The following is a 17,945-nucleotide window of genomic DNA, read 5'->3' on the forward strand; positions in this document are numbered from 1 at the left end:
ACATGAGTTAGTTCCAGCAGCTTATCAAGCGAGGTGAAAAAAAAACCTTTTACCAATGACCAGGCAGCAAGCGAGCAACAACGTGTTGTCTGCGGGGAGACTTATACCGGATACTTTTAGGTGTGGATTTTATACTCATTATATACTCATTATATCCACTTTTATCTATAGATATAATATCTGCAAGAATGACAAACAGTAGGAGCAAACATGAAAGATAATAGAGTTTTCTTTTCGTTTGATATTGCCCTAACCCAATATGCATTAATGTTAGATTAAGGCCTATAATCATGTGAATCGATGCATATCGGCTATTCTAGTTTTGCATATGACTTTGAAACAAATATTTACCAAACCAAAATGAATGGAAAAGAGTGAGCCCAGTAAAACCTTCTTGTTAGGAAAACGAGGCATTTGTATTTAATTTGACATGTGGATGTTCCTGCAGAATGTCAGGCCTGGCAGCATTGTGCAGCTAGGAGACTTGATATCCAGGGAAAAGTTTTATTTTGTATTATTTTATTTCTCATTCGGAAGTGGTAGTATATATTTAAAAGGGAGAGACATTGGATCCAACATTAAAATGAATACCCTGTTAACTGTCCAAATGTACAATTCAATAGCTCTCCAAATTCACAATTTAAACCATTTTGTGCTCTTTACATTTCTCAGAGGAAGGAACTATGCTACTTTATACTAATGAGAAGCAGAAGAAACTGCCCTTTTCTCATAACTAGGGGTTACAAAGAGCAAAAGCACTGCACAGAGGAATACAAGCTACTTTGTGAGGCAGGCAATGAGTGTGTTTCTGTGCTAGGTTATTACCAAATAAAACATTTAAGCAAGTTATAAAAAATTATAAAACAGATCATGTATTTTTGACTCAAGCCGTCTGTTTTTCCTCACTCCACATAATTGTATCTGCTCACGTAAGCAAAGCATCTCAGTGATACTGCTTGTTCAGATGCAAAAAATCAAGTTTGTTCTAATTATCATGATAATTATAATCCATAAACTTGTGATTAGCATTTGTTTGAACTGGAGCGGCCACGGACAGGAACTGGGTATATATTTAGTGTGGTTGGTTGTCAGGACAGGAACTGGGTATATATTTGGTGTGGTTGGTTGTCAGGACAGGAACTGGGTATATATTTAGTGTGGTTGGTTGTCAGGACAGGAACTGGGTATATATTTGGTGTGGTTGGTTGTCAGGACAGGAACTGGGTATATATTTAGTGTGGTTGGTTGTCAGGACAGGAACTGGGTATATATTTGGTGTGGTTGGTTGTCAGGACAGGAACTGGGTTTAGATTTAGTGTGGTTGGTTGTCAGGACAGGAACTGGGTATATATTTAGTGTGGTTGGTTGTCAGGACAGGAACTGGGTATATATTTGGTGTGGTTGGTTGTCAGGACAGGAACTGGGTATATATTTAGTGTGGTTGGTTGTCAGGACAGGAACTGGGTATATATTTGGTGTGGTTGGTTGTCAGGACAGGAACTGGGTATATATTTAGTGTGGTTGGTTGTCAGGACAGGAACTGGGTATATATTTGGTGTGGTTGGTTGTCAGGACAGGAACTGGGTATATATTTAGTGTGGTTGGTTGTCAGGACAGGAACTGGGTATATATTTGGTGTGGTTGGTTGTCAGGACAGGAACTGGGTTTAGATTTAGTGTGGTTGGTTGTCAGGACAGGAACTGGGTATATATTTGGTGTGGTTGGTTGTCAGGACAGGAACTGGGTTTAGATTTGGTGTGGTTAGTTGTCAGGACAGGAACTGGGTTTAGATTTGGTGTGGTTGGTTGTCAAATCTTGATCGATGGTTCTCTCGGCCTCCTGAGGGGCCCTGGCTGTCTCTGGAGCAGCGTGCACGGCAGCACGGCCATCTGAGGGCAAACGGACACCTTTGTGTCACTGGAGGCCACGGGGGCTGGACCGCGGTGGGGAAACTAGCGGCTGGTTTGACATTGTCCCTGTGTTTCAGTCCTTTCTGTCACAGTAGTGGGACCATGGGGATTGGAGTGGGGTGGAAGGGAGTGGGGAGAGTGGGGAGCATTGGCACAATCTGGATATAATGCTTAGTTGCTGACTGGGGACATTTTGAGTGCTGATTCGTTGTGGCTGCAGGGGGCTTTGGTTCTGGGTAAACCTTTGGCCCACTGCTTTTATCTCCAGAGCAGCACAGTCTCTTCTCCTTTCCTTAGAAGTCTTTCAGCAGAGGTCCTCTCAGAGCTGACCACATCCTCCATTAAAATGTAGCTGCACGGCCTAGCTGCCCTTAAGACTTTTCTCTCCCGTCGCCATGCGAGTTAAATGAACTAAATAAAAGACGATTAGGCAGGGACATTTTCCATGTCACTGGAAAGTCATTTGGAAAGCCTTTACCCTGCATGATGAATTAAAGAAGTGAAGACCTCTCTCTTTCTCTGGAAGAGGCTTTCGTTTTGTACGGACGCAATGTTCAGTTTCTGCTCAGGCGGGACCAGAGCTATAAATTCTGTAATATAATTGATTTAATGTGATAACATCCTTCATTTTTCATCTGCAGATCCATGCAGTAAATCAATATGAAAGCTGAGGGAGGAAACAGGTGCTGGAGTTTATTGTTGCTTATTTGTATTTCTGACAACATGCAGCAGCGCAGGCTGTAATGCATTAGGAGCAGATGTCTTTTGAAAAGTTTGGAAACTAGTTATGAACTGGTTATAAGTAAATTATGTTATGTTTTCTTCACACCTATCATGTGACTTTTGTAACTGCAGCGACATTTACCAAAACGACGGTACATATTGATTATTGAATTGGATGTGCTGGCATGATTATCAACACAGCCGATACAATACGTTCTCTTCTAAGACATCATTTTAACATAGATGTCTTGGCTTTAGGTTTAACACATGAACAATTACAAGCGGGGCTAAAGATACTTCCTTTGGTACTACGGACGACAAAGTGGAGCCAACACAAATGGGACTGTCAGAAATATAATGTATTCAGTAGTAATTAGATTGCCCTGCTATTTTACTTAAAGATCCAATGCAGTGGTTTTTTATCTCAATATCAAATCACTTCTGGGTAACAATTAAGCACCTTGCAGTGATTGTTTTCAATTAAAAGCTTCAAAAAGAAAGAAAAATAGCTTCTTAGCAAAGAGCAATTTCTCAAGCAAGAATTTTGCTAGGACTGTCTGGGAGTGGTCTGAGTGGGCAGGGGAAAACAGAAAATTAGCTTTTATTGGTAGAGAGGTTTAGAACTGTCTTACTTATTGGTCTATTAACTAATGTACTGCATGGAAGGCCAAAACTCCCTCCCACCAAAACAGGTGGAAATTTCAGCTCTTACAGTAAAAGTGCATTATCATAATTTTCACAATTTCACAGTATTATTCCATAATGTGGAAATATATATAAAACCCATGATATTTTTTTTATTTTTTTTACTGCACTGGGCCTAAATCAGAGGCCTAAATCATTTAAATCAGTTCATTTTGCTGTGAAATTGAAACCATATTTCCCTGTTAGATTTCATTCCCAATGATGTGTATATTTCTAATTCTACAACCCAAATACTTTAAGACTTAAATTATATGGAATGTCTGGTTAGCCAGAACAGAGTAGATTTAAAAAAATAAAAAATTGGTAGGCTAGTTTTGATCTTAGCTCGGTACATCTAACCAGACACTTCCTCAGGGAGTGCGCCCTCTAACACAGTGTAAGGGAATGCTAATCTTCTCTTTGTTTCTCATGGTAAAGCTACTTATCTCCCCCTAAGCACAGTTAGCACCGATGAATGGAGCAGTTGTCTGGATGTGCCAAGCCAGCCAATCCAGCTGTGCGTGGTGGGCCTATGTGGAAACAATTATCGACAATATGATAGTTTTAGGTGTTTTAACCATTTAATCTGGTTCTTTCTAGCTAAGACTCTTAATCTGAACATTTGATAGTTTTTCGCTCACTGTAGCCTTGTCTCCCCCCCCATCTAAAGCCCACAGGAGGTGTAGGTGTTTGAAAGTAGCTTGTTTGGAAGGGGTTAGACATTCAAACTAAATTTGCGTCCCCTGCGAAGAGAGTTCCAGCAGGGTGTCAGTTCGTTCTCCCTCCACTTCTGTGTGTGTTGTGCCACTGTTTCCACGAGCTGGTTAGGCGCCTCGCCTTTCAAAGGTGAAAGATTAACATGTCTCAGGGAAAAAGCCCAGTTGTTCAGCTTAGCTTCCCTTTCTTTTCTTTCTTTCTAGATAAAAAAAGGGAGATTTAATAGAAAGTGCAGTAGGCTACCTGAATATTATTTTCCTCACAGAGGTGGAAAAGTGTAAAAACACCTGTTGCTAGGCGGACGCAGTGAAACAAAATTTCATTAGCATATAAAAGAGAGTGTAGCGTACATAACATGTCAGTAAACAGAGCTTGATGGATGTGCACACATACTATTTACTGAGGCAAGCACACAAGTTACATCTAAGCCACACAGTATACACCCTGTAGCCAATGTTAAGTAATGCATAAGAAATCAGCTTCTCCAGAGCTATTGGCATCCCTTTCCAGCTACAACACAGTGTCACGGTCATAATTGTATATTATGAACTGGGTGGTTCGAGTCCTGAATGCTGATTGACTGACAGCCATGGTATGTCAGACCGTATACTACGGGTATGACAAAACATTTATCTTTACTGCTCTGATTATGTTGGTAACCAGTTTATAATAGCAACAACCTCGGGGTTGCGTCGCACCTAAGAACAGCCCTTAGCCGTGGTTTATTGGCCATATACAACACCCCCACGTGCCTTATTGCTTAGTTATGCTTTAGAAGTTAAAACCCAAACATGGATCTAAAGCAATGATTCCGAAATAGAATGTCATGGCTCTGTGAACATTTAGAAACAGGACGTTTAAAAAAAAAAAAATGACTGGCAAAGAATGTCCCTGGTAATATTAACATTGAGTTAGCAGTATAATGGAGTTGATGAAACAATGTCTAGCAGAGAGAATAGGAGGTAGATGTGTTTATGCTGTCTAGCCAGACAACTGAGCACCGAGGTCAGAACAAGCAAAACAAGGAAGGAGAGAAAGACACCCGGAGGAAATGGATTAATAAAAAGCATCGTAGACTAGAATCCCATCCTTCGCGGGGCCTGTGTTTATAGTTGATATTTATAAGGACATTTCCCTATCGTAGCGGTGGCGGTGGCGACGGAGACTGTTTAAGGAAAGGCAATGGCGTTTTGAAATAAGAAAATAAACTGTTTCCTTTATCGCGTTTGACCCGCTCCACCTGGCATTCATCAGCGAGCAGAGCCTGGCCTGCCTGTTGGTCCTGTCGACTGCAGTTCTCTCCCTCGGCCTCCTTTATCACTCTAATGGCGTGCTATCTCGCCACGCTGCTCTCTCTCTCTCTCGCCGGGCCTCTTTAGCCTCCGCTCCTCTCCGCTTGCCGGCCGGCCGACTCTTGCATTCTTTCCACATCAATCCTGAAAGACACGCAAGCGGATTTAACACATAATCAAGCTAGATGGGACACGCATGCGGATTTAACACATAATCAAGCTAGATGGGAGGGTGGCCAGGGGGGAGGCCCGGCTCTGACAGGGCTCATCACGGCAGGCCATGGAGACAGACTGGCACACACTAGTCCATCTCATCGCACTGTTGGCCAGGAGAGCTGGAGCACAACACTCACCATCACCACCAGCACCATTCCCCCCACTCTCATCCGAGGCAGGATTACTTGTACTACTTCTAGGGGCTACGCCTGTCCCTCTGAACCTCTACCATAGTACAATGAGGCAGATGTGGTGAAACTCTATATTACTTCTAGCCTATTAAGACCCCTCTGTCCCCTCTGTCCTCTATAGTTGATAAGGAGAACCTGATTAGTTGTGAGGGTTAATTCGGGAAGTGGAAGAGGGTTGTTTACATATTTCACCGACTCTCTAAAACAAAGGTAAAACCTTTGCTTTTCCGTAATGGTAACACTAGCTAGAAGTCGAAATGAAATGCAAACTGTCAATCTAAGTGGAAGATTAAACGCAGGAAATACAGTTCAAGTGCCATTGCGCCGGGACATTAGGAATAATTATCATCTGGTAAGGCCACAGGAAGCGATATGTCAGCCTGTCACAAAATGTCAACGCAGGAATCTCATCCATCCTCTTCCCTTTTTTCCGCCTCCGTGTCCTTTATCCAGATTGTCATTTAATCGCCAAACAGTGAGAGCCGCTGTCTGGATGCAATTCAAAAATGTTAAGAAGCCAGACTCGGAGGAAAAATAAATATTGAGAATTTCGTCTCTTAGTGTGTGTCTGTTCCAGATAACGGCTTCTTGTTTTATCCTCTCGTTGTCTCACACAATGTGGAGAGTGATTTAAACGTCCTCAGAAGAGATAGAGTGAGTCGGGGCCATAGTCATTCCTAACTGAGGCCTTTTCTGTTCTATCAGTGTGGTGCATAAAAACGCTGACTGCACACTGTTTTTTCCCCCATCGCTGAATGAGAGCGTTTGACCACTGGAAGGAAAATTACAGATGCTGGCTCTGTTACTCCTCGCTAAGGAGCGGGGTGGAATGTCAGATTTGTATTTTCTTCCTCCCTCCCTCGCTCTCTCTGCTCAACCTCAGCCCTGTTCTCTAAGGACTGGCTATATTCGCAGTGTAGTGTAAATGAGGCTGGTGTTTTCTGTGTTTTTCTCCCCCTCGCCTGTGTCAACGAGCACAAGCGTATTAGCCTTCATCTGAGTGGTGTTGAAGGGCCTTTTTAAGTTGTCACTATGTACTTTTTCCCCCCTCACATGCGTGTAATTATACGTTTGTCTGCTGGATGTGATCAATCTAGGGTGTGCTAGGGATTATCGTGAGTCGGGAGACACGTACAGGGTTCTAATGGGTTTCGCTGTCAGTGTAACACTTTGTTAGCGAAGTTCTCAAGTACTGTACGAGAGGCGCGCCAGGTTTGCCCTGATATTACAGACAAGCACTAGAGAGTGAACCCAGGGTAATTATGCGGCCAAGTTTTTTTTCTCCCCCCTCTGAAGAAATATGTTGCTGCAAAGGAAAGACGAGGAGAAAAATCACTCACTATCACACGCTTTCATCTAATGCTTCAACATCTCTGTTAAAGAGTGTGTTTTCAGCTGATGATGCCAAGACCAGGAACTGGCCAAGAGCGTCTGTGCTGCTTGGACAGGAATGCAGGCTCTGGGATGGCTGTGTTTGCCCTTGTCACTCAGTGCACTGTGAGAGAGCACGGGAGAGGGAGAGCCAAGGCGAGCCCAGAAAAATGGTTACCCATGTCACACAGCTGTTTGATTTGATGCCCTACTTTGCCGCCTCGTTGCTTCTGTAAACAGCCGGTCAGACACATTGATAAACACAGGGGCCATCATGAAAAAAAAAGAAACGGGAAATAAACCATATTTTTGCATGGGAACTTTAACTTGGAGTACTGTTTACTTCTGAAAGCCCTGTTGTTCCAGTGGCTGAGATAGCACTAATCTGGAGACTCAGTTTGGATGCCTGAGAGCCAGGCAGGCAGAGTGGCAGTAGCAATGGGAGAGAGCTGGGCCTCCCCTCAACACTGCTGGCCACCCAGCGGAGCACCACTACCCAAACCCAAAGGCAAACAGACACGCTGGCTTATCAGAGTGTTTAAACAGCCATGCGTAGTGGGAGAGGAGAGAGCAGCCTTTCAAAAAGCACCGCTGACCAATCTTGAACATTCTGCAAATGGACTGCTCTGTGTTATCACAGGCACAAGCTAACGTATGTGAATATTTACGTAGTCTTATCAGAGAGTGGTATGGTGCATTAGGTGTGGGTATATATGTGTAGGTACATTGTTTGCACTTAATGTCTAACGTTATGGTGGATTGGTACATGAGAATTTGTGTGATTAATATGTTTCGGTAGGCAGCACACAGCTCCCATCACAAGGCACCTCTCTCACAGCTTTAAAACCCTGTTTTCAATTACTGCCGTTCTCAGGTAAGGAAGTATTAGAGATAAAATCATCTATTTTCCCCCTCTCCGAAAAAGGTCTTGTTTCACGAGGCTAGTGCGGTGAGATAAATAGAGAGTGACAGGGCTTTCATGTTGCTGAAACGGGGATACCCCGTCCCTCGGTCTCCTCCTCGCGCTGTGGAGGTGTTAGAATGAGGGGAAGCCAGGTTCCTTTATCCTCTCTATTTTAGACCTGTCACAGAAGTACGGCAAGATTCTGAACCTCTGAAAAAAAGAGTGTAACGGAGATGTGAAACGGGGGACCTCGGTATAAAAACACTTTGCCCGTTTCCCCAGCAGCTCATGTAAAATAAATGTTTTGTATAATTTGATAGTTTGTATGCAGAGCTATTTACAGGCATATAGATTCCTTTGCAGATTGGAACAGAAATCATGTGGCCTAGATTGAGGTTTTATTTCTCCACAAGGCTTAGCGTTGGATTTTCCACTAACAGCGGGTCACTGTGGCTTACTTGTCTTGAAGTGTTGAGACTAAAAAAGCCATACCCAAAATAGACATTTCCCTATTCACTCATGCTTAAAAGTGAATTTGGATCACGCGTGTGATTCACAAAGCCCTCTGTATGAATCGTTTCGTTTGTTGTACAGGAATTTTCTTTTTCATTATTGCTGGATTCTGTCAGTTACTGTCCCTGTTTTTTTCCCCCTCCAGATTTAGTGTTTGGCTTGTTGCGTGAAACAATGATCCCTAATAACTCACAAGTGGCTGAGTTAACTCATCGCTAGGGCCCGTTGTTTGGTTGATCGTGTCGCGTGACCTGGATTTTAAACTTTACTTTCGTCAAACTTTCTTCTTTTATTTTTATGTCAGACGGTCCAGCGCCATCCTCAGACAAACGCTTTCATTTTTTTTGGGGCGTAATTCTCATTTCTGGAAAAGGCTTAAAGTTTCAAATCCAGGTCATGTGACATGCTCAATCAAAAAACAGGGCTCTACCCATCACACAAACAGCCATGTGACCAGCAGGGAATCGTTCCTACGCTGTCTCTCATCCCTGGCATACGTGCATATTCACGAAGCTGAAACGCTCAAATAATCCATTAAGGGTTTCTACAACCTTGTCTGTTTTCTCTATTCACACCTCACTTAGCACTGTATGCCTGACTAGGACAGCACTCCCGCTCAGGCTGGGCTTTGATAAACAAAACACGTATTTATTTACTGACCGGGGGATAAAAAAACAGAACAAAAATAGCCCTATTTTCCCTCTCAGGTTAATAAGCAGTCATTTTTCCTCATCCAGTGCAGGCTTTGACATGGTGATATTGGTGATGCGTTTTTAAGTGGGGTTTGTTAAGCTGGTTGATGAAGCCAGAGGGGCAGGTTGATCCGAACACCAGCTGTTCTGTGATGTGAACAAAAGTGTAATGCTCTGTTCTATCATGCCCTTTCTCTTTTCTGGGAATTCAAGTGTGAACCAAACCCCCCCCCCTCCCTTTCCTTCTTTCTCTGATTATAGCATGTGGCCGTGGGTTCTACAAGTCCTCGTCCCAGGACCTGCAGTGTTCGCGCTGCCCAGCACACAGCTACAATGATCGGGAGGGCTCGTGGCGCTGCGACTGTGAGGACGGCTACTACCGGGGACTCTCGGACCCGCCCTCTGTGGCCTGTACAAGTAAGTACTGGAGCGTTGCTAGGTAAATACAGGAAGGACCTGTCTTAGAGTCTGCATTTATGCACTCAAGAACACATGCTTGCACGTGCACATGCAAGTCTCCCTTCCAGACCCCCACTGGCCACACTGAGAATGTTCAATCTGGAGGATTGTGAAAAGCCCAGATCTGTTCACCATCTAATCTACTCCAGAGCCCATACCAGTCCCCTGCCTCTGCTTCCCAATATGTCTTTATAATTATGTTCATGGGCCTGAGTGTGTTTTTTTCCTCTACCCCCCCTCTCCCGGCTGGTAGTTAATGATCAGAGGAGCAATTTGCCATTTCCCGTCTAAAAGATTGCAATTACAGTCAACAGCAGCACCCTGTGTCTCCATTTGTTCTGGTCAATGTTGCAATTATGTGACAGGCATTGATGACCTGTTTACACAGGCCAGGGGATTCATTTTAGAAGGCGGGGCTCATTTGCTCCCAAATCCACATCTGTTGCTCCCAGACAGGTAGATCCACGGGGGGCTTTTACAGGGCCAGAAACCGGTAGTAAACAAAAAGCCCACATTTCCACGGTAACCACTCAGATGATTTTATGAAAGATTGATCAATTTCTTTCTCCACCAAGCCCGTCCTGTGGGTTTACTGTCGGAAGATGAAAACAATAACTTTACTGCTACGCCATTGACCGTGAAGAAGTTTTATATTATTTTGTTATTTCCTGATGCCCTCTGTCTGTTCTGCTGTGAAGAATTACTTTGGTGGAAACAGACATGTGAAATGGCCATGGCCAAGTTGTCTTTTTAATAGATTCCACTGTTTATCTACATAAAGACATGCTCTGGAACTTTGGTGACTACTACACTTTTTTTAAACCTCCCGCTTTGAGCTGGATGTTTCAAGTGTAGTTCATCCATGCATAATCTATTAACAGAATTACCTGCTTACCTCAATTAGCCACAAAATCCCTAGTTTGAATGCGAATCTTTTTGTAGAAGGTGTGCTGCGCCATTTTCCCTACATTTTCCCCGACGTGGGCCAGCCTTTGTGGGGTCTGGTCTGGTCTGGTCTGGTCTGGGGTAGAATTCAATAGTAATTGAAAGTGAATTTACATTGCTTGAGCAAACAGCTTGATTGACAGATTTTTAAATGGGCGCTTGTAAACCTCCCTTATCTTAGGCTCTGTACAAACAGAAAGACAGATCTCTGCAGCACATGGATTAGGAATGTCTTTATGAGACTAAGATTGGACGAAGAGGAAGATAAAGATGAAACGTGGATATATTGGGAGAGGTAATTCACTGCAACAGGCAAAAACGGAAATTAAGACACTAGTTTTGAAAGGCCGTCGGACAATATATTTTCCATTATCATTGTTGCAAATATTGTGTGTTGAGAGAGAAGGGAAAACACATTGTATGATATTGTTTTTCCAATATTTGCTCACTCCATTCTTATGCAAAGCCAGGAGATAATGAGAAATGTATGGGGATGGCACTGCAGGAAGGCTGGGAGCATTTTTCCAGAAGCGGAGCAAAGCCTTGAAGCTGCTGACAGGTTGGGGAGTGGGCATCAATCATGTGACAGCTGTGAGCAGTGCTGGCGCTAGCAGGGTCTGAAAAGGGCAGTTGTGAGCAGCCATCTCCCCCTTCCTCCCCTCTCCCCCATCTCGCCCCCGTTGTCCCACTCAAATTTGCAACCTCAACAAGTTGACATCTCACAGAGAGGGAGAGGGAGAGAGAGAGAGAGAGAGCGGGAGAGAGAGCGGGAGAAGGAAATAATGAGAAATAGAGAGAGAGAGAGAGAGAGAGCGAGAAAGAAAGAAAGAAAGAAAGAGATAGATTCCATCCTGATTGGAGCCTGTAGTTGCTAGGGGACGGATGAGGGCCAGTGGAACGTAGGAGTCCCTTTCCTCCTTTCTTCCTCCTATCACGGCCTCCCTCTCTTCCACATGGCTTCACTCAGCCAGGTTTTAAACCACCCAGGTCAAAGGTCACGACACATGTTTGCAGATGAAGGATGAGTGCTTGGCTGATTTGAATACCATTCACCCCCAGCCTCCCCTCTTTCCCTCCATCCCTCCAATTAGTGTGTAGCCCCCTAATAGGGCAGTGGAGGGCTGAGACGGCCAAGAGCACCTCTCTCTTTTAGCTCTGCTCTCTCTCCCAGCAGATCAGGACATTAGTGTTTTCTCCTAAGCCCTCTGACTAACTCAGGTCTCTCAGCTCTACAGAGAGAGACAGGCTCAGCAAGATGACCTAATTATCTAGTAACTATTGCTATTATCCAAAAAGAGTCAGCCATCTTGGTTTATGCAATATCATTCAGTTAAAAAGGTCCATTCGATTTGGTTGATGAGTGAATGTGCTGTCAGAGGCGGTTATTCATCAGCAATATCACAGGTTCACCCAGTGTCTGGAGAATCAGCTGTATTACGCTATAAGGAGGAGGTGACAGGACACATTCACCCACCCACCCACCCACACACACACACACACACAATGCGGCGTTGGAAGGAAGAAGCTAGCATGTGATTGAGACGTCTCAGACTGTGAGGGCTATGGAAGGCTAATCCGTGAAATGAAACTTCACCGGGAGGAGGGGGTGAGAGGGGAAACGTAAAGAGATAAGACAGAGAGAGGAGAGGAGAGGAGCGAGAGACGGAAAAAGAGAGAGAGAGAGAGCGAGCGAGCGAGGGCGGCAAGCCCTTGAGCTACGAGGATCAGCAGACAGACGGCAGAGGCTCAGGATGTCGCCTCTCCTAGCTGCAGGTAAGACGGGGAGGACAGTGTCACCTCACCTTACAGAGGCAGGGAGAGAACTGTGTGGTGGCGGGGGAACGAAGCCAACCCAGGGAACGGGAAGCACTATGTCTAGCCTAGGACAGCGAAGGGAAGCTTGCGCTCACTGTATTCCATGTCCGCAAAACAAGAACAAAACACAAGCCACTCAAATTCATTCTAATTCAATATCCTCCTCCAGCTGGTATCTCTGAAATCACTGCCCTGATCCTTGTCACCTGAGACTCAATGAGAGTAGCTGAGTAAATAAAACAAGCAATAGTCTGTTGGTAACCGTGACCATGGTAATGCAGTACAAACAAACGCCTGAGAGATGAGTGCGTGTGCGCGTGTGTGTGTTTGTGCGTGCACGTGTGTGTATGTGTGTGACTCTCGCTCTTTGTCCCTGAAGAGGATTAAAGGACTAGTTCACTATTTTACAACTTGATGTTAGCTGGTTCCTCACCCTGGAAGTAGTCTATTGGCCAGGAGAAACTGTAATCCATGGTTCAGTTCTCTTTAAACAGCCGCTACTAACTTTAGCCACCACAAGCTAATAACGAATGGGAGTGATGGTGGCATGTAAGCGTGTACATTTTTGTTGTTGTTGCCAAATCACCTTTAAGTAACACAATGTCCCCATCACTTACATTGATTGTTAGTTTGTTAGCTTGTGGTGGCTAAGGTTAGCGGAAATTTGTAATGGCTGTTTAAAGAAGACTGAACCCTGGATTACATTACTCCTGGCCCATAGACTACTTCTAGGGTGAGGAACTGTCTAACATCAAGTTGTAAAATAGTGAACTAGCCCTTTATGAGCGCAGGTCCAGTGTAGGTGACAGTGCTGAAGTCGTGCCTTGGCTCTAGCTAGAGAGTCGTGCCGCCTCTCCTCTTCAGCTGCCACATGTGTCTCTTTCATCTCCAGAGCCCAGAGTATCACCGGCTCCATCTCATCATTTCCCTCTGTAGCCGTGAATATGGATGGCTCGGTTCCGCCTGCCTCATTCTTCTTAATGGGAGGAATTAGGAAAATAAACTAATGTGCAATATTGGGCTCCTGTGTGGCACTAAGGCACTGCATCTCAGTGCTAGAGGCGTCACTACAGACCCTTGTTCGATCCTGGGCTCAATTGGCCCAGCATCATCCGGGTTAGGGGAGGGTTTGGCCGGGGTAGACCGACATTGTAAAATAAGAATTTGTTCTTAACTGACTTGCCAAGTTAAATAAAGGTTAAATAAATCAAATAAATAATGACTCAGACGATTGTAGTTTTCGCTCTATGCATAAGTGTTACCAATTTGTAAAGACTTTTGTCTAAGTAAATGTGGTGAGAAGCTCTTTGGATTTGGATGAAAATGGAGTCGTTTAGTATTTCACAGAGAAAATGAAAGATGCTTTTAAAAACGCCCATGAACAAAGAATACAAGTCATAATCTATAGTGCATTAAAAGGGATATAAAACGATCACTTAAATGCAGGACTACAGTATATAAACATCTGGGTCATAAAAGCAAGGGCTTGCATTTGAGTGATAAAAGCAGCAATTTGTAAATCATTGTTTTTATGAGAAGAGTGTAATTCCTTGCTATTGTTCAGAGATGACAATGGTTTATGTTCTAGTGAAGTATGGATAATTTATTGAACCTGTGGTTAGTGTGCTTCCAGTGATATTCTATATAGAGGCTATTGTGGGGTGATAACTCAGATTTAATCTCACTTGTAAATTCCGGGGCTATTTTTCAAAAACATCAACTTTAAGTGTCTTGTCTCTGTGATTCACTGGAAAGGAAACCCTTTGTCTCACACTGGGATAATTGTATATTGGGGAGGACTGAGGGAGAGCTAATAATGCCTCGTATCTGCCTCCCTCTGATCCCCTGTTCAGGATAAATAGTTCTGGGATGGAATGACATCTCGATCATTTCAACTGGATCTTCCTGCCAATGTTACATTTCTGATATATTCCATGGTTGAATGTTAACGACAATTCGTGACTTCGTGAATGCACGGTTATTGAATGAACAGAACGGGCATCCAAAAAGGGCCTACTGTCACCTTGCATGACCCATTCACTCCTTTAAACAGGTACCTGTTCCTTAACAGTGCTAATCACACCACAAAGGCAATACTATTACACATTTGACATGACAATTACCGATACTTTTAACACGTTCGCATTCGTATTTAGCATGTACAGCATCAAATCAGAGTGGTAGGGATGCAGTCATTATGCATTATCATAGTCCCGATGAGTTTTGCAGCCTACTCCTCATTGACCTTGGCTTTGCTGGTGTTTGACTTCCTCTCTGCCTACCTGCACTAGTTTTTCTTTTTAGATCTGAGCTCTATTATAATTGTGTGTCAGTGTGGCTCAAAGGGTCAGAGCTGGCATGCCAGTCAGTCTGAGAGAACAGAGCAGAACAGTGAACCGCATATCCAGTCAGTGCACACACCCAGTCCGCTGTCACTTTCCCCTCCCTGGCACTCTGTTATTTAACTCTCCCCCCTCTTCCTCCTTCCTTCCTTCCTTCCCTCCTCTCCCTCTTTGTCTGCCCCCCTCCCTGACAGGACCTCCCTCGGCGCCACAGAACCTGGTCTACAACATCAACCAGACCACGGTCAGCCTGGAGTGGAGCCCGCCGGCCGACACGGGTGGCCGCAACGACGTCACCTACAGGATTATGTGCCGTCGCTGCAGCTGGGAGCCGGAGGAGTGCGTGCCGTGCGGGGGGAACGTGGGATACTCCCCCCAACAGGCGGGATTAGTGGACACCTACGTGAGCGTGGTGGACCTGCTGGCCCACGCCAACTACACCTTCGAGGTTGAGGCAGTCAACGGGGTATCTGACCTCAGCCGCACCCAGAGGCTGTTCGCCGCAGTCAGCATCGCCACCAGTCAAGCAAGTAAGGAGTCTGATTGGCTCATAGAGATCGAATTCTGGGGTTTGGCTAGATTCCAGAACAAGGTCCTACATCCTAACATCCACCCTTCCCTATACACTTTAATTAATAACTACTGCTAAATTCCTTGCACTTTCATATTCTGCTGGTGTGAATCAAGAATTGCCTTCATGATTAAGTTACAAAGAAACACACATTTTCAGATGCAGCACTTCATGGTCTCCTAGATGTTCAGGATAAGCAAGGCAGATATGGCCCTTTTAGGACACAGAATAATGTGAAACGTTTGCACTTAGCCTATGCACTATACAAACTTTCGCATATTTTACATACAAACAAATGGCCATTTTGCACTGAGGTCTGCCGTTCAACTGGAAACACGCTAAGTACCTTAATCATACCTCATTGGCATGAATGATCATAGGCTGATACACAGCATTTACAGTTGGCATATTACCCAGATTAATTTAATATGTGTGTCAGAGCTATGGTGGAAAACATTAGTAGCATAGCAAGGCTTGCTGCGAGTTGTACCATAGGAAACAGTGCGTGTCGCTAACTCCCCTGGGAACCTAGCATAATTAAAATGCTGTATTTTCTTGGTGACACACTCCGACTGAAGGCAGCACTACACCCTTTTTTAATTCATTATTTCTATGGATCCACCAAACAAGATTTATCTTTCATGCTCAAGCATCCATGAAGCGCAGTTGGAGTCAAAAGGGAATACTAACTAGGGTCATTAAAAGAGGGTTGCACAGCCATTGTAGCTTGTAAAGAGTGTTTGGGGAATATTATCATCATAACCATGTTGCTAACCAGTAGCTACGAGAATTCTGGGACTTGTGTGGCGCACACTGAGGCTCTTGTGGTATATGTTTAAGTTTGACTTTGAACCACCTTTCAGATGACCTGAAATTAGGCTTGGGATGTTGTCTTTTTAGACTTAACTTCACCCCAACCCAGCCCTCTACATGAACGCAGAAGAGCTGCAACTCTTTCGAGTTTTTTCTTGAAAGAATTGGGGCAATCCTGAACATGCAGCCATGTCCTGTGATGCTCTCATAGTAAGATGAATATGCATACAGTATCTGTTTTATTTCAGACAGTTTGGAGTGCAATCATTTAGAATACTGCACTGTGTTATTTGTTTGCATGTACTGAGAAAAAAAAAATCAAATAGACAAGATAGAAGAACAAATATCGCAACAACCCCCCATTCTAAGACTGTCAAAAGGAGAGAGAGGAGAGAGAAAGAGAGAGCGAAATAGAATGGATAATTGTGGCCGGGCAGCAGAATGAATGTGGGTTAAACTGTAGGGAGTGATGTATGTTCCGTGACACGGTTCATGACAGAGACACACGCTGGATGGTTCTAGGGGTTGCCTTGCCAAGGACACAAGGACACCGCAAGGAGGGAGACCTGCAGGAAAAGATGGGGGAAACAATTAACACATGGCTCCCTCAGAGCCTCTTATAATTACACGTGGCATGTTGACAACAGACAATTACTCTGTTAACCCTGCGGTATATTTAGCCATCAGAAATAGTGGGAAATAGAGGGAAGCGTTTGATGAGGAAGCAATTATGTTTACGTCTTAAAGCTAGTATTAGGCTACTATTTGAAGCAAGGATTACATAGTTTGAGATGTTCACTACTATTTAGTGTAACTAGATGTGTTTATAGATGTTTTTGTTACCCTATAGCCTAGATATACCATGACAAATTTCAACAATTGGGGATGTAGCAGACTGCTTGGCTTCAGTTTGATGATGGGCCAACACATATTGTTAGTGAGATCCTCATGTGAGAGAGCAAGCAGAATCAGTGTTGCTGCGCAGGTTGCAGCCCAGACGTTAACTCTGTCCTGCGGCGCTTTTCAGCACTGGCCACTGGGTCTTCATCGTGTCCGGATGCTGTTCCCGGGCGCCCATTAGGGAACGCTCCAGCGCTTTTTAATTGGAACGACGGCGCTTCCTAAAACAATGGCCCCTTCCCGAGCAAGCATGTACCGTCGGGCCACATTGTTAATGAATGACTGCAATAACAAACCCTTTTACGCCTCGCCATCCAGAATTGATGAACCTTTCCTCGGGGTGGAGGTAGCGAGAGAGTGAGCCGTGGTCCTGAAAAAGGCCTTGAAGAGAGGAGAGGAGAGACCATCTAGCAGGTAGTGCCTCTCTCCCCTGCTGAAGGATAATCAACCTGTGAAGAGGAGGAGCGGAGCAGAGGGAGAGGAGGAGAGAAGGAGAGGAGCAGGGTGACTGCGAAAATGCAGACGGTGATTCATCTGATTAGGAATTCACACCTCCCCTGATTACACCAAAGGACGTGTGAGGAGTAAGGCTGTGAGGCAGTCTGCAGCCGTGGATGAGTGCTTATTGTTCCCAGGGTAACCAAATTACCTCCCGGCTCTGTCTATAAGTGTGTTTAAATAACTACTGTTGGAGATGCGGCGCATGCAAGTTCATCATCTTGTTTTGTCTTCGACTCTCCCCATCGTGTCCTCACCACGTCCTCCCACACAGGCGAATTAATATGAATTTGTCATCACATCTCGATGAGGTGGAATTTTTCCGGAAAAAGTTAGGCTAGCTAGACGGAGAGTGCATTTCAATCAGGGCACTATTGTCGCTTGATAAC

At 44.5% G+C, this 17,945-nt stretch overlaps 1 protein-coding gene across 5 annotated transcripts in view; it reads left to right on the forward strand.

Annotated features, from left to right (window-relative positions):
* LOC115194258 (ephrin type-A receptor 7) overlaps window positions 1-17,945 on the forward strand; it is a 73,169-nt gene that overhangs the window by 11,767 nt on the left and 43,457 nt on the right. For all 5 annotated transcript variants that reach the window (XM_029753794.1, XM_029753827.1, XM_029753816.1 and 2 more), the window contains exons 4-5: window positions 9,475-9,630; window positions 14,969-15,304. In XM_029753794.1, the coding sequence (XP_029609654.1) occupies window positions 9,475-9,630; window positions 14,969-15,304 (492 nt within the window). The remainder of the gene's footprint in view (window positions 1-9,474; window positions 9,631-14,968; window positions 15,305-17,945) is intronic.

Source organism: Salmo trutta, chromosome 1, assembly GCF_901001165.1.
Source record: "Salmo trutta chromosome 1, fSalTru1.1, whole genome shotgun sequence".
NCBI lineage: Eukaryota > Metazoa > Chordata > Actinopteri > Salmoniformes > Salmonidae > Salmo > Salmo trutta.